Raw genomic sequence first — 25,808 nt, 5'->3', positions numbered from 1 at the left:
ACAGGGAGAGGGACAGGGAGAGGGACAGGGAGAGGAACAGGGAGAGGGACAGGGAGAGGGACAGGGAGAGGGACAGGGAGAGGGACAAGGAGAGGGACAGGGAGAGGAACAGGGAGTGGGACAGAGAGAGGGACAAGGTGAGGAACAGGGAGTGGGACAGGGAGAGGGACAGGGAGAGGGACAGGGAGAGGGACAAGGAGAGGGACAAGGAGAGGGACAGGGAGAGGGACAAGGAGAGGGACAGGGAGAGGGACAGGGAGAGGGACAGGGAGAGGGACAAGGAGAGGGACAGGGAGAGGGACAAGGAGAGGGACAGGGAGAGGAACAAGGAGATGGACAAGGAGAGGGACAAGGAGAGGGACAGGGAGAGGAACAAGGAGAGGGACAAGGAGAGGGACAGGGAGAGGGACAGGGAGAGGGACAAGGAGAGGGACAGGGAGAGGGACACACAGAGGGACAGGGAGAGGGACAAGGAGAGGGACGCGAGAGCAGACAGAGGGGTTTGACCGTAGGTTTGACATCTGCATGTAAGAACAGCAGGACTCGTTCTCCACCCTACAATCTCACTGCGACTAAAACCTTTTCATATCATTCCAAACCAAACATGGATCAGAATCCAACACTCCTGGTGTGTCTATCCAGCTCTTAGCTCCCAAGCTCTTATCCTCTCTAGGTCTATTCATTTCATACAATTCATTTGTATTCAGATGGGTCAGAGCACTCAGGCTACTGACTCTAATGAACAGAGCTGCATTATCCATGAAGATGGGAGAACTCAATTCCTCATTAATTGCCTGCCTGTGAGATCTCAGGTCTAAACTCCTCTCAACTGGCCAGAGCCTCTGCCACCACCTCACTAAATGTTTTGCCTCATCATCCGAAGGACGATGAAGGACAAGTGATCCCAGCGCAGTGCTGACTTACCCCATTCCCCCCAAAAAAAGAATTATGGCGAGCCTGACCTAAACTTTTAGGAGATTTGTAATCAGAGAGAAGCGCCTCCTGATTTATACTGGGCTCGTGTTTTTTAAAGGATCTGCTGTGTTTTCTCATCTGCGTCTGTGGGATCGAAATTAAGCCCCAATGCCGTGCGCTCGCGGCTACGAGGCCGTACTTTCCATGATCTCGTCTACAAAACCAGGAAAAACAATATTCCCCCTCTCTTTCCTACCATCTCTTTACTGCTCACTCTCTCTTTCTCCTTTTTCTTTTTTTCTGCCTCACTCTGTTTTTAACCCTGTGGTTTTTCCAAGCACAGGAGATTTATGGTGCACATCTGCAAGAGGTGGCATCCAAGTACTGGACACACACACACACACACACACACACACACACACACACACACACACACACACACACACACACACACACAGACATGGTGTGATCATCCTTTCTTCTGTCATTGTCTCTAAGTCTGTGAATGAGGTCACTTTGAGTCAAATATGCAACAGTACTGGAGTGCTACTGGTGATTTATTTCAGTCTACTTTGTGCACTCTCACACCTACAAGACACTTACACATACACACACACACACACACACACACACACACACATACACACACACACACACACACACACACACACTCCATGACTCCCATGGTAGAATCCTAATAACTATCATGATTGATGATATGTTACGGTATGCGTATGAGCATCATTGCACGCACGCACACACAGCCTCCTATTTTCCTACCACACTCAGTCGCTTTCCCCCTCTTCCCCCCAACACTGTGCTGCATTAGACTGTGAGTAATGGGCTATAAACTTTGCGCTTTACTTTCAGAATCATTGTCGATTTAACGACACCATGGCCACCACCGTCGTGTGGCATTTAGCGAAGGCAGCGTGCAGTTGCATACAGTGACATAATTCTCCTTCCTATCCCAATAATCACACAATCAGCAACATCAACAGGCGTATCAGCTGAGCTAACTGCAGCTACTGTGTCCCACTTCCAGACACAACCACCGGCACCCGGCGACACCTCCCACCTTCCCCACCACAGCACTCTGCACAGCATCCAAAATGATTTGGGGATTGTGTTGCTAAGAAGGGAAGGGTTGGGGATTGTGTTGCTAAGAAGGGAAGGGTTGCAGCTTCTTGCACAAAGCTGCCACTGGCTCTGCTACAACCTTTTGGTCCTGACCTCACCTTAACTTCATCAAAGGATGCCCCTTCCGAGCTGAAAATACAGATACTAACACAACCACATTCCGGCACAATGTCAAGAGCCTAGCTAGCAATACTACACGTGGCAATTTCATAGTGACTTTCTATGTGTGCGTGTGCGGTAAGGCTGAATGTGAGCTAGTCTATGGACCTTATGTTTGTTAATCCTGGTGCAATCTGTTTATTATGCTGTATTCGAAAGAATTAATTAGATTCGTTCATTATTAATGCTGTTCCTTAAGTATCACCTCCCTCTTTCTTTTAGCCTGTGTCCAAACACATGGATTTAGAAATGGCAAAGAACTGCTCCATAACACAATATCATGATCTATAGCTGCTTATACATGAATGACTCCAATATCATGATCTATAGCTGCTTATACATAAATGGCTCCAATGTCATTTGAATGCAATATATTGCAGACTGCATATGCCAAATGGAGGCACCAACCAAAAACTGTAAACTATGAACTGTGATTTCTTTGTCATGCTGTGTTCATTTGTGTTAAACCCAGAATGTCTTCCCCTTCCTGTTGATTCTTCGCCGGTGCCAACACCATATAATGCTCCGTGGCATGGTTGCTTGAGAATGTGGATGGTTTTTAGTACCACTCTCCATCTATATTTATGGCTAAAGGAGAATGAAATATGTACAGGGCAGAGATGAGGAAATCACTGTCCATTATAGTGTTAAATAAAGCAACTTTGGCAAGGAGAGATTGCGTAATGACAAACAGAGGCAATAGGACAATAAAAAGACAAAATGTGAAAAGCTTGAAAAATCCAGTCATCGTGAGCCAAGCAAACGGAGAGCTCCAGCAGTGGTCGGTATAAGCCGGCAGTGTGCTCTTAAGAGGCAATTGTGGGATCATCACCAGTGGCAAACCAGAGTTCCTCTTGGGGCAGTTGTGATGTCAGTGGTGGCAGTGGGAATTTTCTACATGGGGATAGACTTAGAGTCTTAAAAAAGAAGGGAACCTCAAAGAGTGTAGACTTCATTCTGTTTGCCCCAAGCTCAACGTTTATTTAGAAAAAATATTATATCGTGCCATCTTCAACTTCCGCACATACATATTGCTTAGGGAAATCCTTTCATGCCTTCGCCTCATCTCATGAAAATGGTTGCTACGTCAGTGTGAGAATAATTGACTGACTGTGGATCAGTTCATTTCAACCTGGGGTAACATGAGCACAACACTTTAAGATGAGGCCTGGATTCAGACTGATTTGAGGTCATAAAGTACCAACCCATCTATTTCCACACCACACTCAGACATGAACCCTGTCTTTACCACACCAAGGCAGCCATGGTGGCTTCTCCACTGCCCAGACTCATAAAGCCAGGATCCCTGGGTTCCCATCATCCTCTCTGCTCGAACACGACCTGGGCCAACTCACCCTGCTCGCAAGCCAGAGGCTGTATTTCACCGCCTCTGACGTAAACAAGGTCCTGTCGGCTGTGCCATTAAAGCCCTAAATATATATTTTTATTATTTCGTTATTTATACCAGAAAAAAAAAAAACTAGTTCCTTGGATATTGTGCAACACTGACCTTTTTCACAACGTATTCATAAAAATGTTATTCCGCTGGTGATACTGTACCAGTCTCAATGTGCTTCCCATTAGAACTGCCCCTGGACCCAGACCTACCACGCAATGGGACTGCACACGGGGAGCCCGGCTAATGACTGGGATTACGTACCTTAGCTTAGCGACAATTAACAAGAGACCGAATGACATTCAAACTGGCACGGGGTCCTTTCGTGTGGGCATGCTTTCCCTCATAAGCATCCCTTAGAAGGTCTGAACCCAGCCTCAACGGGCTTTCCTGACCGCCTTTCAAAGTCACGCCAACCAGCGCAGCGGGAATTACTAACTGACATTCTGGAAGTTTTGTTGCCGTGGCAACAGCGACAACGGCTAAGGATCGCACAGGGTTGAAAGGTCACAGCCAGGGTGTGACAGCACTCTCACACATGGTTGACTGTGTACTGGGGCCATAGTTGCTTGTAATGAACGTAAGGGACTTGGTAACACATTTTACTGGGGTGAGGATGTTGGCAATGCAATGTCTCACACATGGAGGAGACAAAGTAGAGGAAATCCATCAACATTAATGGCAACTTGACTGGCAGTGTGTGCAGATAATGCCCGTAGATAATGCACACAACATGGGAAAGAATGTGGCCTCAGTCGACAGATAGACTACCTTTCAACAGGCAAAATGCACATCAACATGCTGATCAGTTCAGTTAAGAAGATGTCATCACCTGATGGTTCTAACAAGATCATTCATGTGGTATCCATTTTCATAGAGCATATACACCAACTTAACACTTCCTGTAGTTTTCTGGGGGGGGAACTTAACACTTCCTGTAGTTTTCTGTGGAATTACCTGAGAAGCTGTCTTTGTCCATAGCCAGCAGATCTCTTGCCTGGTACAGGTAACAACGCAGGTGATAGCGAGCGCCACCTTAAAGCAGACAGAAAACTATTTTTAGTTTCAAAAAGCCTTTGGGATCGTAGCAAACTGATTAAAACAAAATTGTGCTTACTGTCAAAAAAGCAAGATATGGTCGGTCGATTGACACCAAAGGTTGTAGTAACAGAATTGTCATCATTACTATCTTCAGTCACACTCGCCTTGAACGACAGAAAACAATTTAAATGTCACACTGTACAACACACACACACACACAATCAACAGTCAAAATACAACCTAGGTTATCAGAGGACCGAACTTTGCACAGTAGGGCCTAGGCCTATTTATTATGACAAGAGTCAACAAGAACAAACCGTGTCTCACTGGTTAAGCGCTAAAATAAAGACCACATACACAATCTAATATATAGAACATGACATGCTAAAGCCACTGAAGTATTGCATGCAAAATATGCCCATAGCTATTTATTTCATTTTTGTGTACATTTTTTTACCTCAAACTACCACCTCTCAATAATATTGATCCTCTTGTCTGACAAGTGGAAAAGAATATATGTTTATTCAATGGCCTCAAAGAAAGTTGTATCTTGGGTCTTTTTACGCCCTTAGGTTTGCTTTTAAAAGACTGGGTCTGCAGTCTGAATCTTCCAGCGGCATGTAAACTGAGTAGGTGCTAATGACGGGCCCAAACGTCAGAGACCGAAGGAGCAGCTCAGAACCTCAGACCATCGGCAGGCCTGCCTCCGTGTCACCACTTAACATCACTGAAATAGGCATCTGCAGAGGGGGGGAGGCCTGGAACAAGGGGAGTTCCCCTTCAACGTATCCTGCAGCCCAGTCGATTTGTTTTTTAATACTATCTTACAGTCTGACCAGGGAAGGCAGAACCTGCTCCAAAGGTCCACACTGGCCGGTGCCAGGAGATCTGCTGAAGCCAATCTACGAGAGGCACCAAAGCAGCCCTCTGGAGCTCGTGTTTGGTCTGAGATCAGGCAGCAGGGCGCAGATGTGCCAATGACCGCTTGGAGCCAGTCTGACACAACACACCCACAGGACTACAAGCACCAGAATTAGAGAGAAAATTGTATTCTGGACACATATTGTCTCACTCACACACACACACACACACACACACACACACACACACACACACACACACGACTTCTCCTTAAACAGAGTCCCGAGGCACCCTTATATCACCCGTCTGATTCCACTACCCTTGCCCAGTCCAAATCAGCACCTCCAACCCATTAAGTCTCTCACCCTTACACACCCATTCTGGCCTGCCCCTGTCTGCCCCTCAAAATGCTGCTTTTTTCCCCACCAAAGCTCTTGACATAAGAGCCCTCCTCCATCCCTCCTTCCCCGTATAGAGAGTCGATATGACGTGGGTGTTTTTCCATCGCATCTCACTCTGTCATAAACACCTTCAAGTTTCTCATCTGCCCTCCCATCCACACACACAACACCACTCCTTCTCTCACTGATAGCTACAATGTTCAGCCTGCCCCCCCCCCCCCCCCCCCCCCCCCCCCCTTGTTCCCAGGGTTACCAGTGAGCCCTCGAGAGCAAAGATGGCCGCCGGTCCCGTCTTCTCCAGGGGCTCCATGCGGCGTCGCCAGCGCCGGCGGCGGAACGAGTCGGTCTTGCGCTGCTTGAGGTGAAACTTCCAGCCAAACAGAGATGCGTACTCCCAGCCCTCCAGCTCTGACTCATCTGGACGCTGCTGCAAGGGAGGGTTGGTGGGAACGTTAGTGAGGTGCGTCAGACACAGGAGACGGGGCTGTCGCCATTAGAGCGGGCGTGACGAGCAGGCCTGACGCTGTTTAGGTAGTCATGTTAACAGTTATTAGAAACTTCAGATCAAATTGATCTGACACATGGATCACGGGAGTTAGGTGAGCTTCAGCCTGCACTGAATCTGGCAGCTGGGTGCTGAGGGTGAAACATCCATTACACAATGATAATAATAATAATAATAATAATAATAATAATAATAATAATAATAATAATAATAATAATAGCCTCTGCTACAGTTCAGTCCAGTGCTTGGCCAATATAAAGACACCACCTAATTCATTACTGAATAAATAGAACGTATCATATAGATTACTATAGTATAGTATAGCATAGTATAGTATAGGATTTCAATGCCCAGGCAGAACAGCTCTTTTCAGTGACAGACAATAATTATCAATCAATGATTCATTACTGAATAAATAGAACTTATCATATAGATTACTATAGTATAGTATAGTATAGTATAGTATAGTATAGCATAGGATGGTATGGTATTCAAGTATAGCCAGAAGACCCAAAGAACCTGCCTGCTGTGTTGTGTGTGTGTTCTATGCGTAGAGCTCCACCTTGTGGACGATGTCCATTACAATAGGTAACGGGACGGCTTTGCTTTCTCTCTCATATACACATTCTTTCTCTCTCTGCCCTTCCCTCACTCTCTGATTCATCTAACTGCAGCATGTCTCTGAGTGCTATGCTTGACTGCACATGGTAACAGTCAGCCTAATCTTTGCTATTCATCACCGTCGCTACAGTTAGCTAAATGAGGTGCTACGGCCAGAGCGCATTCCGTTTTACTTCTCCGTCTCTCTCTCTCTCTCTCTCACATGCAAATATACAATCTCAAAACAGACACGCAAACACAGACTCACACACCGCATTGTATAACTCATGTAAACATACACATTGATAAATGGCTTCATGCATATACACACACCGCGTGTAATTCTACACACCGTAAACACCGGTTCTAATTGTGGCTAAAGGCTAAATTTTGATGAAATATGGGCTCCTGGCTGAGACACAGTAAAGCTCCTGGACTGCAGACTCGGTGGTTGGGTTCAGATTAGTAGGAGATAGAATGATAAATTAGGTGTCTCTTTCCTCCGCCTCCTCCCCGAGTATTCTGGGACAGAATGAGCACCTCCGATCCTCCAGAGGGATCCTCCTGTCCGCACATGATCCCTGAATTCCAGAGACATCTCAAGTTTTGAATAATGGTAATCCTGAGCATGGCTCTGACTGGCTCCCGTTAAAAGGCGAACGCGGGCTTTGGGATTAAGGATTCTGTGTCAAGGCAGTGATACCATGAGTAATACTCATCATCCCCAGCCACCGTAACTTAAGTGCTGCTCCAGAGCCAAGCAGTATTACATCAGTAGCAACCAGCAGAACCACAGGGCCAAATTCATTTTACACATACGCACAGAAATACATGGAAGCAAACCACTATGAACTTACAACTACATCAATGCCTGTGTCTTGTGAAGTCTGCATACATTCATCACAAATCAATCAGCTAGCGAATCAATTTAGAGTAAGAACGAATGCATACAATGTGTACAATGACGTGTGTTCGTGTCTCCCAGTCAGGCTGAGGCACACAAACACAGATCGAGGACCATATGTGATTTAAGTCCCAGCATACCTTCCTCAGAGCCTCCATCTTCTGCAGATCTCTCCTCCTCAGGCGGACCCAGCGTCTCCTGCGGTTGGTGTGGTACATCTTCTCCGCTGGGACCCACGATTTGGGCCGGCGGTCCGGGGGAATGGTGATGCCGTACTCCCACCCTAGAAAAAGCAAACAGAGAAAAGGAAAGATGAGTGGAAAGTTAGAATCATGGTGTAGTATATAGATATAGTGTGTGTGAGGAGTTTAGAATCATGGTATAGTATATAGATATAGTGTGAGTTTAGAATCATGGTGTAGTATATAGATATAGTGTGTGTGAGGAGTTTAGAATCATGGTATAGTATATAGATATAGTGTGAGTTTAGAATCATGGTGTAGTATATAGATGTAGTGTGTGTGTGTGAGTTTAGAATCATGGTGTAGTATATAGATATAGTGTGTGTGTGTGTGTTTAGAATCATGGTGTAGTATATAGATATAGTGTGAGTTTAGAATCATGGTGTAGTATATAGATATAGTGTGTGTGTGTGAGTTTAGAATCATGGTGTAGTATATAGATATAGTGTGTGTGTGTGTGTGAGTTTAGAATCATGGTGTAGTATATAGATATAGTGTGTGTGTGTGTGTGTTTAGAATCATGGTGTAGTATATAGATATAGTGTGAGTTTAGAATCATGGTGTAGTATATAGATATAGTGTGTGTGTGTGTGTGTGTGTGTGAGTTTAGAATCATGGTGTAGTATATAGATATAGTGTGTGTGTGTGTGTGTGAGTTTAGAATCATGGTGTATAGATATAGTGTGAGTTTCATGGTATAGTGTGAGTCCCGGTTTTTCCATACCTTGGTCATCCACAGCTCGGTTGAGGTCCTCACTCCACTCAACGTCCTCCCACACCCAGCCTGGAGGGCACTCAATCTCGTCCTTAGGAATGGCCTTCTCCCCATTCTGCCTCACAGTGGACACAATACAGACATCAGCACAACACAAAACTCATATTCTATTGTTGAGGTAAACAAACAAAAAAAAAAACATTACAATTTGACAAGCAAATAAAGTATTACATTCAAATCAGATGACTCATCAAAAGAGTTGCATGTTGCAACACCCATGATCAGTTCCTTAAAATGAAACATCTGTTGATTTGACTGGTGAATCCAAATGTAGTTGGAAACGAGTTGTGCTGTTTACTAACCACATCAGTGAATCCTTCTGGCATTCCAATCCACTGTCCCCCTGGCAACCGCATCTGAGTCTCAAAAACCTCTTCCACAAAACTCATGTGACCTGCATCAGTATCGTACAGCAACCTAATAAAACATTTAAACATGGCAGATGACATGGAGTTAAACAAATACATTTTGACACAGACACACTGTTATCTACAAACACGCACACACTCATTCTCTCTCTCTCTCTACACACACACACACACACACACACACACACTCACGTTTTCTCTGGACTGATGCACCAGTCTCCACCCCAGTTCCACCCCGATGAGGGTTTGAAACTGTCCTTTGAGAGCTTCACTCTGCCAGTCTGATCAGTGAACTTTGGGTAGGTGAGCCCTGTGGTACCCCAGTTCCCCACCAGCGCCAGCTTGGTCTGGTTCTCGTACTGTGTAGGGTCAGGAAGAGCAGGTTAGCGCAGGTTAGCTAACACCACACTTCAATCCTCATTTAATATAAGTCTCTGCACTTTAATCACTTGTATTCACTTGTTTAAAATTGTATTACGTATTTATAGTATTTATATATATATATAGTATTTATAGTATTTATATATATATAGTATTTATAACAACTGTACGTGAATCTTTATGTTACTTAGTATTAGGAAATGTCTTGTCTTATCTGTTGTGCCTGTGCACTTTTATATGTTTCACCGTGGGAGAGTGGGAAACGTCCTATCGATTCCTTTGTATGTCTTGACATGTGAAGAAATTGACAATAAAGCTACTTTGACTTTGACTTTGAAAAATATAGGACATTCTGGAGCATCCTTAAAACATCAGAACTACTCCATGCACTAGATTGTCCCATTGGAGTCATGAGTAAAAATTGCACACAATCTGTCAAGGAATTTACTATCAAAATATTTCTATTGAATGAAGCATAATAAGGTTAGAGGTGCATGAAACAAATAGGTTCAAATATGGTAGCGTCAAGTGGAATTAGAAAAGATGGAGACGGTCACAACACTTCCTCACCGTCTCAGCAAACACTGACAGTTTCCCTTCAGCAAACTGGTTAAAGTGTTTCACATCTGCTGCCAAACCAAACCAAACCTTGACTCGAAGCTGAGCCGGGATCTTAGCATTCCCCTGTCCGTCCTGTGGGTACTGGCGTACGCAAGAGCAGAGAGGATGTGCACTTAAAACCTGCCTGGAATTACTTGAGGGACAACAGTAACTGTTTGACTTGGATACAGTATTAGCATTCCTGGGCCACCAGAGAAGAGTGCATACACACATATAACTTTCACTTTCACTTTGACAGCCATTCAAATATCCAAACAAACCAAATTAACTGTGTGGGTGTTCATTTTAGATTACAGACTAGAGGCATTAAGACACGAAGTATTAAAGCAAACATATAAGAAGATCAATCTTTTTTTATTTCAGCTGTATGACGCTAACTCTACTTGGAGCCGCTAACAGGCTCCTCAAACTGAGATCTCCCATTGGTTCTCCCATTGGTTCTCCCAACCAACCAAATCAAACATATCAAACGAGATCAACATGCCTGAGGCTTCTCCTAAAATAACATGAAATGCATGTATACAAAATATGACCACTACAAATAGCAAGCTAGCCACTACCAAATGGTTTGTTGATGATTGTTAATAAAAATACCAATTTAGCTTATTGGTATTACTAAATAGTCTTCTTTTCATCTTTTAAAAATTGTTTTTGCAAACAACAAACCATTTGTTCCTATAATGACCCATAGCAGCTTTACATGTAATTAATGACTTAATGATCCATCAATACTTAATAAATTACATAAGTTAAGATTGTTATCAATGCATGTAATCATAGACCCTTACTAAAAACGAATTCATAATCTTACAATAATATGTTGATCACACCTTTATTTATTGTCACTTCCTCTTCATATTAATTTGTGTATTAAAAAATAGCATTTCTATTTTGTTTTAATGTGAATAATGTTTTTCATTGAAATGCTATTATAAAGTTGCAGCTGATGATTAGATGATTAAGTAATATATAATTCATAACTTATTGGTACTTCATAATATAGATAGTTATTTGACAGATATCTGGTCCTAAATGTAAACATTAGGTATAAACATGGCTTTTTATTATAAAGTTGCAACAGCACATTATACATTATTTATAAATATTTATTGTAACATGCTTAGCACTTATAATGATTATGAAATGCATTTACTTAGTTGTTTCAACACTGGTGGGAAACAACAGCAACAGCAAGCAGACACACTGTCAACTAGAAGGGCGCTCAGTGAGCACAGATACCCTATACCCTCTACCCTCTACCCTATACCCTATACCCTATACCCTATACTCTATACCCTATACCCTATACCCTATACCCTATACCCTATACTCTATACCCTATACTCTATACCCTATACCCTATACTCTATACCCTATACTCTATACTCTATACCCTATACCCTATACCCTATACTCTATACCCTATACCCTATACTCTATACCCTATACTCTATACTCTATACTCTATACCCTCTACCCTATACTCTATCTCACAATGGGAACTAAAGTGAAAAGTAATGAGTGGATATGGCCCGTATTTCGGATCCGCTCTATAATTTAATGTATTTTATAAGTAGTAGTATTTCATTCATTTATAACAACCAATTCATTATTGACAGATCGTCGTTGGTTTGTGTGCAAACACTTCATTGTTAAATAATGAAAAGAAGACTATTAGTAACACCAATAAGCTACATTGATCATTATTAACAATCAGACTATTAGGGAATGGCTGCTTTGCTACTGATTGTGGCCTGTTATTATAAAGTCTTACCCAAAATACAATAATGGCTCCTCAATGACACCCTCAGTTATTCTTATAGTATGGTCAGTACAGTCAGGCACACTACATGAGGTCTGAGGTAAACGTGGCTTGCACATTTAGAGGGAGAGGAATGTGATTTCTCACAGGTTTATTTACCTTCATGAAGACGGTCTGAAGCTGGCCACAGTGCTTCCCACAGTAGCCCTGGGAGAAGAGCACCCGGTGGGCTGGGATGCGGTGGTATGCCACCCTCCTGTCACCCTGAAGCATCCAGATCACTATGTCTGGCAGGCTGTTCTGGGGCTGCCAGAGGCCATGAGAGAGAAAGATAGACAAAGAAAAGAAGAGATTGGTGAAGTTAGGGGAGATATACCAAAGCAGTATAGAGCTTAAGAACTAATAGAATGCAATGTCCATACTGGTAGAACACAGTCTAATAGAAAAACAAATACTGACAAATCATAAAATGCATAGGGTCATTTCATACATATTATAGATTTAACGTTGACGCTTTGAACACCGTCCTGTGGTGTACTGCTTTCTCTATTTAACATTAACGCTTTGAACACCATTCTGTGGTGTACTGCTTTCTCTATTTAACATTAACGCTTTAAACACCTACCTGTAGTGAAATGCTTCCTCTAAAGAGGCCTGCTGTAGAGTGCAGTACTTTAAGTGAAATAGATCACACGCCTGGCACAGCTTGCTCAACAGATCTTCACCATACGGGCTCCACTCACCTCTTCTGCCAAGCCGCGCAGTCTGAGGGCCCAGTCCTCGGCCTGCTCCAGGACCATGCTCGCGTCCGTGGCTGCCCCGTGTTTGAGCGACATTGCCGTCTCCACGATCTGCTGCAGGTTGACTTTGCGCATGTTCCTCAGGGCTTTGTCCAGCGCAGTCACACACGGCCAGCTATCTATCTGTGGCAACTCCTCGCTGCTCAGAAGGAGGAGAGAAGTCATCTTTACATTTCACAGTGCTTCAGTACACCCCACTGGCTGACCATGTTACAGCAGACTGAAGGCCGCACGACTGTTTGACCCATAACCAATCTTCCATGCCATTCACACCGAACTCAACTAATCCACACACCCACACTATTTCATAAAGTTAGCCAGTGGCGGTATGTCATTTTTGCATACTCTGTCAGTTTTCACCTGCAATCAGCAATGACATCATCCAGTAGCTGGACCAGCTTTGCCTCCACCTCCTCCAGATCGCTGCCTGCTTTTTGCTCCAGCCGCACCTGCTGTAGGTTGGACTCCTGAGAAAACCACAAGACAACAGCCATTGAAGGGAGTTCCGCTCTATTTTGTGAAATAAAGTAGTGAATTCATGTACTGCACTAAGCAAAAAACTATAGCAAAAATACCTTTACAAATAATTGTGTCGGTATAAGTGTTTCTCATCGTACAATTAAGAAGAGTAAACAGACAAGGTCTCAATTTAGTGAGATTTGAATGAGCATTTAGGAGCCTGGAGGTTTTATGACTAGTTATTACAAGGGCATGCTAGTGTTTTTGTAGCTCTTCACACAGGTAGCGTGGAAAGGGGATCAGAGCGTGTGGCTCCGGCTGTGAGAGACCCACCACATGTTCAGCGGCACTGAGCAGCATGTTGAGAGCCTCAATGCGAGGGCTGATGTCCTCCCACTCTGACGACACGACGACCACAGGCTTCACATTTCCCCACGGCAGATAGTAGTAATGGCAGCCTGCAATCACACTAAGCAGTCAGCCCAGGTCCTGGCATCATTCCGTTATCAAATGAATTAGTTCGTTAAGTCAACTGAATTACAAAAGCAAAAGCTGATGGGTCACGTGGAATTTATGACATCCTTTTTCAGTGACAGTAAAAGACCACAAGGGGGTGTTGTTTCTCACCATCAAACACAGCCCTGCTGAACTGGGTGGTGGAAGCCAAAGGAAGGCAGGTGTGGTCAAACTTGTTGCCGTAGTTACCAATGCTGACCTCAAACTGAATGGCATCGTCCACATCCTGCAGGAGAGTGGCTGAGTAGAACGCAGCGAAGAGGGAATACTTCCTCTTCCGCATGAACTTCTAAAAGAGTAGACAAACACCAGGATGCACCTCAGTGTGTTGTCTGCCATTACATGACGCCTTCAGCTCAAATTCTCTGTGACAGACTCCCTGGTTTGTGATCCCATATCAGCAAATTAGATAGTGCTGCTGGGTCATTCACCGGAGATAAATGCTATATTCTGCTCTTGAATGTTTGTAGTTACTTTTTTTACTGAAATTAAAATGTATAAGCTAAATTGTAGAAAGTACCTGAGTTCTGTGTCATACATTATACGATGATTATGAAGTCTGACTTCACCTACCTCTACCACCAGCAGATCATCAGAGGGAATGTCCTCCGCCCGATGCTCCCCCCGATCCACCAGCTTGGTGCTGAGCTCCAGCAGTACACGGCCACGGTACGCCACCCCCTCACCCTGCAATGACAACACCAAGCTGTGTCAAATGTATATCAACCAACGTGTGGTCAAAATGGTTGTCAACCAATTCCATACAGCTGATATCTTAATTAGTTAATTAGGAACTAATGGACAAAAACAGGCGACAGTGGTACAGGAGGTAAAGAAGTCGTTTAGTAATCACAAGGTTGCTAGTTCGATTCCCTGTCGAAGCGTCCTTGAGCAAGACACTGAACCCCTAATTGCTCCTGATGTGCAGTGTGCCACCAGTGTAAATGTAAAATGTGTATACATTGTAAGTCGCTTTGGATAAAAGCGTCTGCTAAATGACTAAAAAAAAAAAAAAAAAAAACAGATGATGTTAAGCCCAAAGTCCTACCTTGCCCAGGTTGAGCATCTCGTGGGGGTCAGTGAGGACGCTGAACTCTCGTGGACTCCCGTACATGTTGACATAACAGGGGCCGAATGATGGCAGGAAGCCCACGCTGTCATCCACTGCGATTGCAAAAGGTAAATATGTTACTTCTCTCCCACACTTCATATCTGCTCTCCTGGCATTGAAGGCATCATGAATGAGCCATGAGAACAATGACAACAATGGATTCATCAGGGAGGTTTTCAAGTGTGAATACTGCCAAAAATGTATTGTAGATAAAGTCTGGCAGTAGAACTACTCATATTTCAAACAACCTTGACATTATCACGTTTAGAGACAAGACTTAGTGAACTTGTGCCCATCATTAAACCATTCCTACAGCAGCCCATAAACAAATCTCAAAACAGACGTCATATGCTGCTCTTCCAGTGTATAGCAAACAGAACTTACACAGATTGTATCAAGTCTCAGTGTTTATGACTTGTCTTGCATGAGAACCCAAACCAAAACGGAGCCTCTCAGTACAGGCCAGTTTCACAATGAGCCCAAAAATGAGATGGGGAAATGTTACTGTTAAATAATAGAGAAAGGAGAAAGAAAATGGGGGACATACTGATGTGCTGGAGATTCCTTGGAGACAACTCATCTGAGTGCAGAGTGGAAGACGGAGGACAGTTTAGAGCTCGAGAGAAGACTAAACTGTAAAGTCACATAGAAACCAGAACACTGGCCAAAGGTCAGCCCAAGGTCAGCGTGACCCACTCACACCAAACCATGCCAGTGCTTCTGTTTTCAATGGCGTATCAGTCTGAGGCTCCGAGCCTCTGCCCGCCCTCCAAGTCAAGCCATGCAGTATGGGAGCAAAGGAATGAAGGTGTCAGAGAAGAGGATCAGAGAGGCTGTTTTCAGCCAGGGTTAGACACCAGAGTTTTAACTGGAGGTTTATTTTTTGGATTTCTTCAAGTGAGTAACGAGCTGTGATTAGTTTAAATATTTTGTGTAAAGGAGGAAACCGTATCAACATCTGCATCATGAGGTGAACTTTGTAGCATACGCTAGCTGCTGCATTTCACGGGTGCTGTCAACAATATAGAAGCAGCGTCCCAACAAGCTAACCAAAGCTAACCAAAACCATTAGACCACCTTTACACCCTTACACATGAGACTGTGCTTACACATGCAACTCTCCCAGTCAAACCATTCAGTGTGCTCAGTGATCAGTGAGGTTTTACCAGTGCGTGCTAAACCACCACCAGTGCAGACATATAGTTCATTCCACCACAGTCAACACAGAACATGTGTTAGATCACTGTCATCCAGAAAGAATCTGCATAATAAGATCTTATGTTTACCTTCTATCTTTCCACCAGGGGCAGAGATCTTAGACATGCACAGGTTTGATGTTCCAATAACATCATTGTGACTTGCTCGATCCCTGGGGAAGACAAAAGACAAATGTCACTCCTTCTAGTCACACAAGATATCTAACAATACCACACCACATGTTATCAACTGAATAAAGTATAAATGTCCGTTTGATATTATTTTTATTATTTCTTTTTGTTCAGTGAGTTTATCAAATGTCAACTGGACTTATTATTACTGATGTCAAATGTCATGTACTTGAATTAATATACATGAGAACATGAATATGCTTTTACAAAAAGATGATACATTCAAACATCTACCTAACTTCAGATATCAACTCACCAGTCTAAGATCCGGATCCTCATCTTCTCACACATAGAGGGGAACTGGACATGGTGGGGGTCAGAGGTCAAAGGTTAGAAAGATCAACTCTACTGATATAAGGAATTCTGCTGAAGGGAAAAATCTCTAATGTGAAGTTTTACCCGGACAGGAAGTGTCAAGCTCTGGTTCCACTGAGGATTGGCATTCTTCTCCAGAATCTTACTACAGATCTGCGGGTACAGATGGTGGAAGGCGTCAGTGAGACGACCATGTGCTGATGTCAATGTGTATTCAACTGAACAGTCAGTGAGAGGAACATGTGCTGATGTCAATGTGTATTCAACTGAACAGTCAGTCAGAGGACCATGTGCTGATGTCAATGTGTATTCAACTGAACAGTCAGTGAGACGACCATGTGCTGATGTCAATGTGTATTCAACTGAACAGTCAGTGAGAGGACCATGTGCTGATGTCAATGTGTATTCAACTGAACAGTCAGTGAGAGGACCATGTGCTGATGTCAATGTGTATTCAACTGAACAGTCAGTGAGACGACCATGTGCTGATGTCAATGTGTATTCAACTGAACAGTCAGTGAGAGGACCATGTGCTGATGTCAATGTGTATTCAACTGAACAGTCAGTGAGACGACCATGTGCTGATGTCAATGTGTATTCAACTGAACAGTCAGTGAGACGACCATGTGCTGATGTCAATGTGTATTCAACTGAACAGTCAGTGAGACGACCATGTGCTGATGTCAATGTGTATTCAACTGAACAGTCAGTGAGAGGAACATGTGCTGATGTCAATGTGTATTCAACTGAACAGTCAGTGAGAGGACCATGTGCTGATGTCAATGTGTATTCAACTGAACAGTCAGTGAGAGGACCATGTGCTGATGTCAATGTGTATTCAACTGAACAGTCAGTGAGAGGACCATGTGCTGATGTCAATGTGTATTCAACTGAACAGTCAGTGAGAGGACCATGTGCTGATGTCAATGTGTATTCAACTGAACAGTCAGTGAGAGGACCATGTGCTGATGTCAATGTGTATTCAACTGAACAGTCAGTGAGAGGACCATGTGCTGATGTCAATGTGTATTCAACTGAACAGTCAGTGAGAGGACCATGTGCTGATGTCAATGTGTATTCAACTGAACAGTCAGTGAGAGGACCATGTGCTGATGTCAATGTGTATTCAACTGAACAGTCAGTGAGAGGACCATGTGCTGATGTCAATGTGTATTCAACTGAACAGTCAGTGAGAGGACCATGTGCTGATGTCAATGTGTATTCAACTGAACAGTCAAATGATATAGTAGTACCGTTTTCCCTGCAAAGTTGACCTCCACAAGAGGATCAACCAGGTTCTTCCTGTTTGAATCAAATCCTAGAATCTGTTTCATGCCATCCATGAAGGCGTCGTCCACTGAGAGGACCAGAAAACAGAGAAGATCATTACCCTCACCCCAAGCACAGGTCACACTAGTTGTCTTTTTCTAGTCTATCTAGGGAAATCTATAGGAAGAGGTCTAAATACCACAAAGTAATCACAGTAGGTAACATACACATACACACACACACACACACACGATTATTAAGACACACCATTATTAACACACACACACGATTATTAACACACACACACAAATATTAACACACACGATTATTAACACACACACACACACACAATTATTAACACACACACACACACACACACACACACACACACACACACACACACACACACACACAGGATTATTAACACACACACACGATTATTAACACACATGATTATTAACACACACACACACGATTATTAACACACACACACGCACAGGATTATTAACACACACAAGGGTGTACTCACTCTGCGGTAGATCTTCTGCTCTGAAAACCCGGAGTGTAAAAATGGCGCCTCTGAGGGTGAGTCCAGCAGGGCGCAGCAGATTCCCCTCGATGTCCTCCTTCTCCTCCAAACCCTCTCTTCTATCCATCTGATGGCCACACAAACACACACACACACACACTCACACACACAATATTCCTTTCCTTTCCTTTCTTATGTAAAGTAGTATTTATTGTTCCACCATGTTTTTTTATTGCTCTTAGCTTGACTGTTCTCTCCCTTGTACGTCGCTTTGGACAAAAGCGTCTGCTAAATGACTAAATGTAAATGTAAATGTATTCCTCCATACATCAATATTAATTTGTTTTCCTTAAACGTTGTCAGCCATGAGCTGGTCTCTCCAGAGGACTCACCGGGGGTTCATCGCCTGCAGCCACCACAAACAGACTGACTTTCAGGTAACCTCTGGCACCGGCTGAGAGGTCATCGGGGTCAGAGAGCAGCAGCCACTTCCTGAGGAACGCATGCCCTGGGCAGAGAGAGGAGGAGAGCCGAGAGAAGAGATGATGATGCAGTCAATGGAGAATGGACATCTGAAATGACCAGCGATTAAGAGTCAAGAGATGCAAAAAGAACATGTGCGCTACTCACTGTGCTCACTATAAACCATGCCCACGTCCATCTAGGGAAGAGGGCAGAAATGGGTTCATGTTTGGGTTATTACTGCTACGTTTACAATGTATGACTCTGGATAAGCTACTGTCAACCACAATATGAAAAAAGACAATGTCATTGCTATGACTAGATTCTACCAACTGAATTCAGAAATATGTAAACTGCTCAAACAAAGAGAAAGAAATTGAGATAAATCAGTATGTTGATGAGCGTAAGTCTGATGGAATGACAAAAAGAAAGATTTGACCTTGAATTCACCAATCACAGAATCCGTACGCAGAGACTTGGAATCCAGCACCTGTGGGAGACACCAGATCTGTTGTTAATTATCAATTCTGGAAAATCTTTATGATGTAGAATATGACATGAGACATGAGAAATGTGCTATATTATAGACACGGGAAACATGGGTTTAGACTTACAGTGATGAACATGGGTTCATCAAACAGCTCTGAGGGGGTCTCGTAGAAGTTCAAAAAGAAAGTCTGAAAAATAGAACCTTGCTTGATTCATTGTTACAATGCATTACAATCTACTTCCTGTCCAAGACAAGGGGATAACAGCAGAGGCTCAGGTGCCTGAGATGCCCAACATTTAAGTCGTTATTAGACTTAGGGTTGGGGTTAGTAATGTGTAATATTATGTATTTATACATAGAATTAAGTACATAGAATGAAATACTATTTAATTCATTAGTGCACTAAAATAAAGACATTTCATTTTAGGTGGGGCCAATATAAAAATTGATATAGAGATAAAAATGAAAAATATTTGAGGAAAATATGAACAATTGTTTCTTTTCACCTCATCAAAGAATGGGTTATTGCCTTTCCGGATCTGAGTTGTCTTGGTCTGTCCACTGACAGTAACCTTCACAACAGGTTTGATGTTGACGCCTGGCAACTGCCGACCCTCAATAATCCGTACTCGTACCTGGTGTGCAGAATGAAGAAAACAATACATTATTAATACATTTTTAAATTAAGTAAAAATATCTAAACTAGAATAATTTACTTCATCTATTTTATGTTCCTTTAGAGCAACTGTCTAAAACTAGATATGCATTTCTGCAAGAAAATGCGAATGTGATTGCAATGGAGCAGCTGTTGCTTACAGTAACCCGTGCAATTACATGCTAACACTTCACTCTACACCTGCTGGATAAAAACAGCAATTAAAACAAAACCAGCAGACATATCAATCAGCTGAGTTGTACAAGCACAACACTACAAAGCATTAGGGCAGACCTGTTATCGCTGCAATGGAATTGATATCGTGAAAACGATGAGAGTTGAAAAGGCGCCAAAAATGACCTAAATAATAATAACACTTAAGAAAAACAATCACATAATAATAACTAGAGAAGCATTTCCCTAAGGACACACTTAGTGTTTGTGGCCAAGCCTTCTGAGCTCTGGACATTGTAGACACAAGTGTTAACACCACAGAGGTCATTCAAGTATTCATCAGTTTCATGTTGTTTAGTTACTAAACTTCTGTAAATATGAAATGACATTAGGTGTTAGTCACAGGTAAGTCTCCACTGTCAAAGGTACACTCAAAAAAATAAGTTGTTCAAATTACTTAATATTGTTATGTCAATGATTTCCACATAACTAAGTTGTGTTCAAACTAATTTAATACTATTATTACAGAGGAAATAACTAACTTATGTAAAACCAACAAGACTGTATTAAGTAATTACAATATTATTTGGTCAAGTTAGCCTTAATTGATCAGGCAGTGTTCATCTAACTAAACAGACCTTCATTACACTGACCTAACTCACTTATGTAATTCTAACTCAACTGGATTTACTAACACCAACTGAACAACTTCTTGTATTTCCAACTTAACTGACTTGAATAAGGAGTACCTAAATGGTTTTCATTGGTATAAAGCCTAGTTATGTCAACAATCGCCGTGAATTTGACTTCTGCATTTCCCCATCCCGGATTGTCCTTCCTCCAGGACAGCTTTTAAGCGCCCGGGGACCAAGTGAAGTGAACCGTCCATCTTGGTCAGGGATTGATAGGAGAGTGTGCTGTTGGGGTTCTTGTGGACACTGGGAGAACATGCAAACTCCACACAGAGATACCTAGCCCACCTGAACACTGAAGGTCTGGGGAGGACCTGCCCCCCTAACGAACAGTGGCCCATGCGGGAATCGAACCCATGACCTTCTTGCTGTGAGGCAGCAGTGCAAGGACCTGAGCCACCATGCCATACCTTGGTTCTGTAATATTATTTATTACCAATGGAAAACGACAACCATCATGTGATATCAACATGATATCATTCAACACATACCAAACTCTGGGTGTGGTAAAGAAAGCATTATTAGTTTTATATAAAATTATTATTTATTAGTAATTGAGCTTTTACATGTATCTTCAAGGACTGTCAGGCAAATCATCTACATTTAGTTATCAAATATTGAAATGTATTATATGGCAACGACAGTACGAACATTCTGATTGGCTAACGCCTAGTCATGCCACCCGCGAATTGCCCTATTCACCGGTTATTCCGGATCCTTATTGCTCTTTGACGACAAGATCGCTATTTTAATGTATGTCTGTCAGGTAGCATTTTGTTAATTGGCTAGCTCGTTATATGCTTGATTTTCGCAAGACAAATACAGTAGGACCAGTAATATCACTCTTAAACCATGCACTAATGTTTCAACATCACAGAATATATATATATACAGATTGTGCCATTCACTCAACAGTGTTATGTTGAATTAACTTAGCTGGCTTCTTTTGCTTTAACAAGTTTTCATTTTAAGTTAGACTTACTAAAGTGGACTAGATTTAGAGGTGATTGTGCATTTTAAGTTAGACTTACTAAAGTGGACTAGATTTTAGAGGTGATTGATCATTTTAAGTTAAACTTACTAAAGTGGACTAGATTTTAGAGGTGATTTTTCATTTTAAGTTAGACTTACTAAAGTGGACTACATTTTAGAGGTGATTGTGCCATTCACTCAACAGTGTTATGTTGTATTAACTTAGCTGGCTTCTTTTGCTTTAACAAGTTTTCATTTTAAGTTAGACTTACTAAAGTGGACTAGATTTTAAAACCAAACACAGAAATGTTAATTAAATTGAATATAAGTACATTTATTTGATTCAGCAACTCACAGAGTTCACTTTTTTGAGTGTAGCCTAATGGCCCATCAGTCTGGAATGTCCTTGTGGCCCTTTCTGACCAACCATTTCACAAAATCAGTGTGAAATGTGATTAAAGTAGAGGGAATAAAGACCTTTTTACCGTTTATTAACAAATCTGTCATCCAAATCCAAACATGCCGTGGATCAAATTATAATTTATAAAAGATGTTATCACATTGCATTCCTAGAATAATACAATATGGAATGAACAAGTTGTCAGTCCATAGAATGGGATTTAATATAATGATAATATAGAGAGAAACTTTTTTTTTAAGTTAGCTCACATTTAGAAAATGAGTGACTTTGGTTTGATATTGCTGGCTGCTGTCTATGTAGGCTAGAGTAGCATCTCATACTGTTTTATGATATGCTGCACCAACAGAGCACAACTAGAAGCAGACTACTCTGCTACATCTCTCTACGTGCATCACTTTAGAAAGAGAAAAAGGTTTGTCTCACTTTATATTAGGTGGGCTGTTTGAGTTGCATATCTGATTAGCATTTGTTTGAAACACTTGTTGCAAAAAATGGGATTTGTCCCTAAATGGGATTGTGTGTATGTTTAGCTGCTAAATACAACATTAATGGTACAGGTTTTATTACATCAAACTGATAGCCTGGTTTATTTTTTATTTCAATGGTTCATACTTTCTTCTGTGTTGTATGAGGGGCCGTCTAGGACATAACTATTGAGACACTCTCACACTCACTACTGAGACACTTTCACACATACTAATGAAACACTCTTACATTCACTACTGAAACGCTCTCACACTACATACATACTCTGTAAACCTATGCACGCTCATATATAAAACATTATACATACTCGTCTGAAACACTTACACATACATATGAGAAACACACACGCATACATACATACTATTACATGCATACAAGTGAAACATTTATACGTATCTATCTGAAACACTCATGCATGCACATATGAAAATGCAGTATATATATATACATCGTTGAACACTTATACATTCATACAAAGATAGAAAAAGTTTAGATACATGTGCAAGTGTTTCACATATATTTGTATAAATGTTTCAAATGTGTATGTATACGTTTTTCAGTTATATGTATGTATGCTCTTACATGAGGATGTGCAAGCGTTTCACATGTATTCATACAAGTAATTTCAGTAGTGACCGTGAGAGCGTTTCAATAGTGAGTGTAAGAGCGTTTCAATAGTGAGTGTACGAGCGTTTCAATAGTGAGTGTAAGAGCGTTTCAATAGTGAGTGTACGAGTGTTTCAATAGTGAGTGTAAGAGCGTTTCAATAGTGAGTGTAAGAGCGTTTCAGTAGTGAGTGTAAGAGCGTTTCAATAGTGAGTGTAAGAGCGTTTCAATAGTGAGTGTAAGAGCGTTTCAATAGTGAGTGTACGAGTGTTTCAATAGTGAGTGTACGAGTGTTTCAATAGTGAGTGTAAGAGCGTTTCAATAATGAGTGTAAGAGCGTTTCAATAGTGAGTGTAAGAGCGTTTCAATAGTGAGTGTAAGAGCGTTTCAGTAGTGAGTGTAAGAGCGTTTCAGTAGTGAGTGTAAGAGCGCTTCAATAGTGAGTGTAAGAGCGTTTCAGTAGTATGTATGAATGAAATTTCAAGGTCAAGTGCGTCAGTTACGTCAGTTACACCTTACGTCTAGATATAGTTTTCAGTCCCACTACGTTGGCTATCTGTAAAGCATTGTAGGAAGCTCCTCGAAGTAGGAAAGTATTCCTTCAAACACATTTCAAACAACACTTTCGTGAAGTTAGATATAGTGCTGGTTGTTGGGGCGAAACTAGCAACAGATGTTATATAGCACTACTTCTGCACAAATGCAGAAAGTAGGTCATCTTTTAGGAGGGGTTTGTTATCCACAACACATCCTAAAAGATGACATACTCGCTGCATTTGAGCACAACCACTTCATGAAATGCATGTGCCCATTGAGTTGCACAGTTTATGACTCTAGCAGTACATGTCTTTGTCTTCAAGGTTGGACCAATGTTTTTGGCATTGAGGAAATCCAAAAGTAAAAGAAAGTAATCAAGTTCCATTACTTTAATATTGTGATAGTTGGATTAGGTTACTGACTACAATTTTTAACAGGTAATCAGTAACTGTATCTGAATACATTTTTAAAGTAATCCTCCCAACCCTGGTCACAGGAGCGTTTTTTCCTACAGGCGGTATAGGCGGTCGCCTAGGGCGCCACTCAGAGGGGGGCGCAAAAAACTGCGCCCAGCAAAAAAAAAAAAAAACAAGAATTGTGTTTTTTTTTTGCTGGACAGAGTTTTTTTGCGCCCCCTTCTATATCTCCAACCAATATTTGGACATAAAAAAAAATCGAACATTAGGGTAAAATGAGCCAAAAATCGAAAACGGAAGGGGTACATATGTCCTTGGTGTTGTCAGAACATGCTAGCACAGTGAGGCGTTTGATTAGAGTGCGTGTGTGTTCAAGACACTTTGAAGAACAAAATAATGAAGAGGCAAAAGCCATCCGGGGCGCAATTTAAAGAAAAGAAAGGAAGAAGAAGAGAAACGTGCCAAGGAGAAAGGTAAATCCTTAAATCCTGTTCTAGCCTAGAATGAATTCCAGATAAGAAAACGTTCAGGAATGCGTGAATTTCCCCCTGCACTTTAGTGGAGTTAAGAAGAAAAGATGTACCTTATCATTGGAAGTTTTCCTACTTCCTGTCACATAGTTCTTTAAGGATTTTACAGAGGCGGGTAAATCAAAAATGATATGTCCATTTATTCTACATTATACAAAAAAAGACATGATTAAAATAGGGGCGCACATATAAAGCCAATAGCCAGTGCAACAACACTACACATATCTTACTCATTGCATAGCAGACCCATTAAGGAAGCCAAACACGGCAACTTGTCAACAAGTGAGGAATACTGGTAAAAATCCAAGTGTTGTAGCCTATTGTCAACTTTAGCGAATGGATTGTATGTAATCTTGCTAGTTAGCTAACGCTAGCTAGCCAGTGACTTGTGACGTTCCTTGTTATTGCCATTCAGTCGAAACATCAGTTCAAGTTCAGCTGTACCGCAATTTGCGTCATTTTGCGTCATACAACTTTGAGTAATCAAATTTGGACAGCTTTAGTTTTGGTGGAGCGAGCTAGCCAGTTTAATTAGACATGATTCAACTAATCAAGAGCTATGCATCTTGGAATAAAAAAATTTCAGGCTGTCCAAACACACCAAAATGCTTAATAACTACATAATAGAGCTATTACATTAGCTCTACATTTAATGATAATACAGAATTTTGTTATATCATTTTAGATTCACTTTTAGAAGACTAAGAAAACATTATTTGCAGGCGATTGGGAAGATGACATGGAGGTGTGTGTGTGTCCATAAACAGTTGAACAGGGGGCGTGGCCGGAGCGTAGTCCAGCACAGGCATGACATTTTCTCAGTGATTTGTTCTTGAATTAATGTTTGTTCATCGTCGCGATCGTTGTTGTGTTTATGTGAAAGAAATGCAGTCTTACAGGGCAAAATGG

At 41.9% G+C, this 25,808-nt stretch overlaps 1 protein-coding gene across 9 annotated transcripts in view; it reads right to left on the bottom strand.

Annotated features, from left to right (window-relative positions):
* dysf (dysferlin, limb girdle muscular dystrophy 2B (autosomal recessive)) overlaps window positions 1-25,808 on the bottom strand; it is a 76,520-nt gene that overhangs the window by 37,783 nt on the left and 12,929 nt on the right. For 4 of the 9 annotated variants that reach the window (XM_031584586.2, XM_031584591.2, XM_031584590.2 and 1 more), the window contains exons 7-32: window positions 19,917-20,045; window positions 19,535-19,597; window positions 19,360-19,410; window positions 19,089-19,119; window positions 18,851-18,966; window positions 18,459-18,585; window positions 17,914-18,017; window positions 16,745-16,813; window positions 16,602-16,645; window positions 16,244-16,326; window positions 15,505-15,537; window positions 14,895-15,010; window positions 14,420-14,533; window positions 13,958-14,135; window positions 13,664-13,788; window positions 13,232-13,338; window positions 12,815-13,010; window positions 12,231-12,377; window positions 10,259-10,390; window positions 9,500-9,666; window positions 9,242-9,356; window positions 8,889-8,994; window positions 8,063-8,205; window positions 6,167-6,340; window positions 4,728-4,815; window positions 4,568-4,645 (exon numbers count right to left, since the gene is read on the bottom strand). In XM_031584586.2, coding sequence (XP_031440446.1) covers window positions 4,568-4,645; window positions 4,728-4,815; window positions 6,167-6,340; window positions 8,063-8,205; window positions 8,889-8,994; window positions 9,242-9,356; window positions 9,500-9,666; window positions 10,259-10,390; window positions 12,231-12,377; window positions 12,815-13,010; window positions 13,232-13,338; window positions 13,664-13,788; window positions 13,958-14,135; window positions 14,420-14,533; window positions 14,895-15,010; window positions 15,505-15,537; window positions 16,244-16,326; window positions 16,602-16,645; window positions 16,745-16,813; window positions 17,914-18,017; window positions 18,459-18,585; window positions 18,851-18,966; window positions 19,089-19,119; window positions 19,360-19,410; window positions 19,535-19,597; window positions 19,917-20,045 — 2,836 coding nt within the window. The remainder of the gene's footprint in view (window positions 1-4,567; window positions 4,646-4,727; window positions 4,816-6,166; window positions 6,341-8,062; window positions 8,206-8,888; window positions 8,995-9,241; window positions 9,357-9,499; window positions 9,667-10,258; window positions 10,391-12,230; window positions 12,378-12,814; window positions 13,011-13,231; window positions 13,339-13,663; window positions 13,789-13,957; window positions 14,136-14,419; window positions 14,534-14,894; window positions 15,011-15,504; window positions 15,538-16,243; window positions 16,327-16,601; window positions 16,646-16,744; window positions 16,814-17,913; window positions 18,018-18,458; window positions 18,586-18,850; window positions 18,967-19,088; window positions 19,120-19,359; window positions 19,411-19,534; window positions 19,598-19,916; window positions 20,046-25,808) is intronic. The other 5 variants (XM_031584589.2, XM_031584592.2, XM_031584594.2 and 2 more) reach the window with 2 other exon arrangements.

The sequence above is a fragment of the Clupea harengus genome, chromosome 18, assembly GCF_900700415.2.
Source record: "Clupea harengus chromosome 18, Ch_v2.0.2, whole genome shotgun sequence".
NCBI classification, from domain to species: domain Eukaryota; kingdom Metazoa; phylum Chordata; class Actinopteri; order Clupeiformes; family Clupeidae; genus Clupea; species Clupea harengus.
The sequence above is the reverse complement of the archived record's forward strand: the minus strand, read 5'-3'. Positions and strand labels throughout refer to the sequence as shown.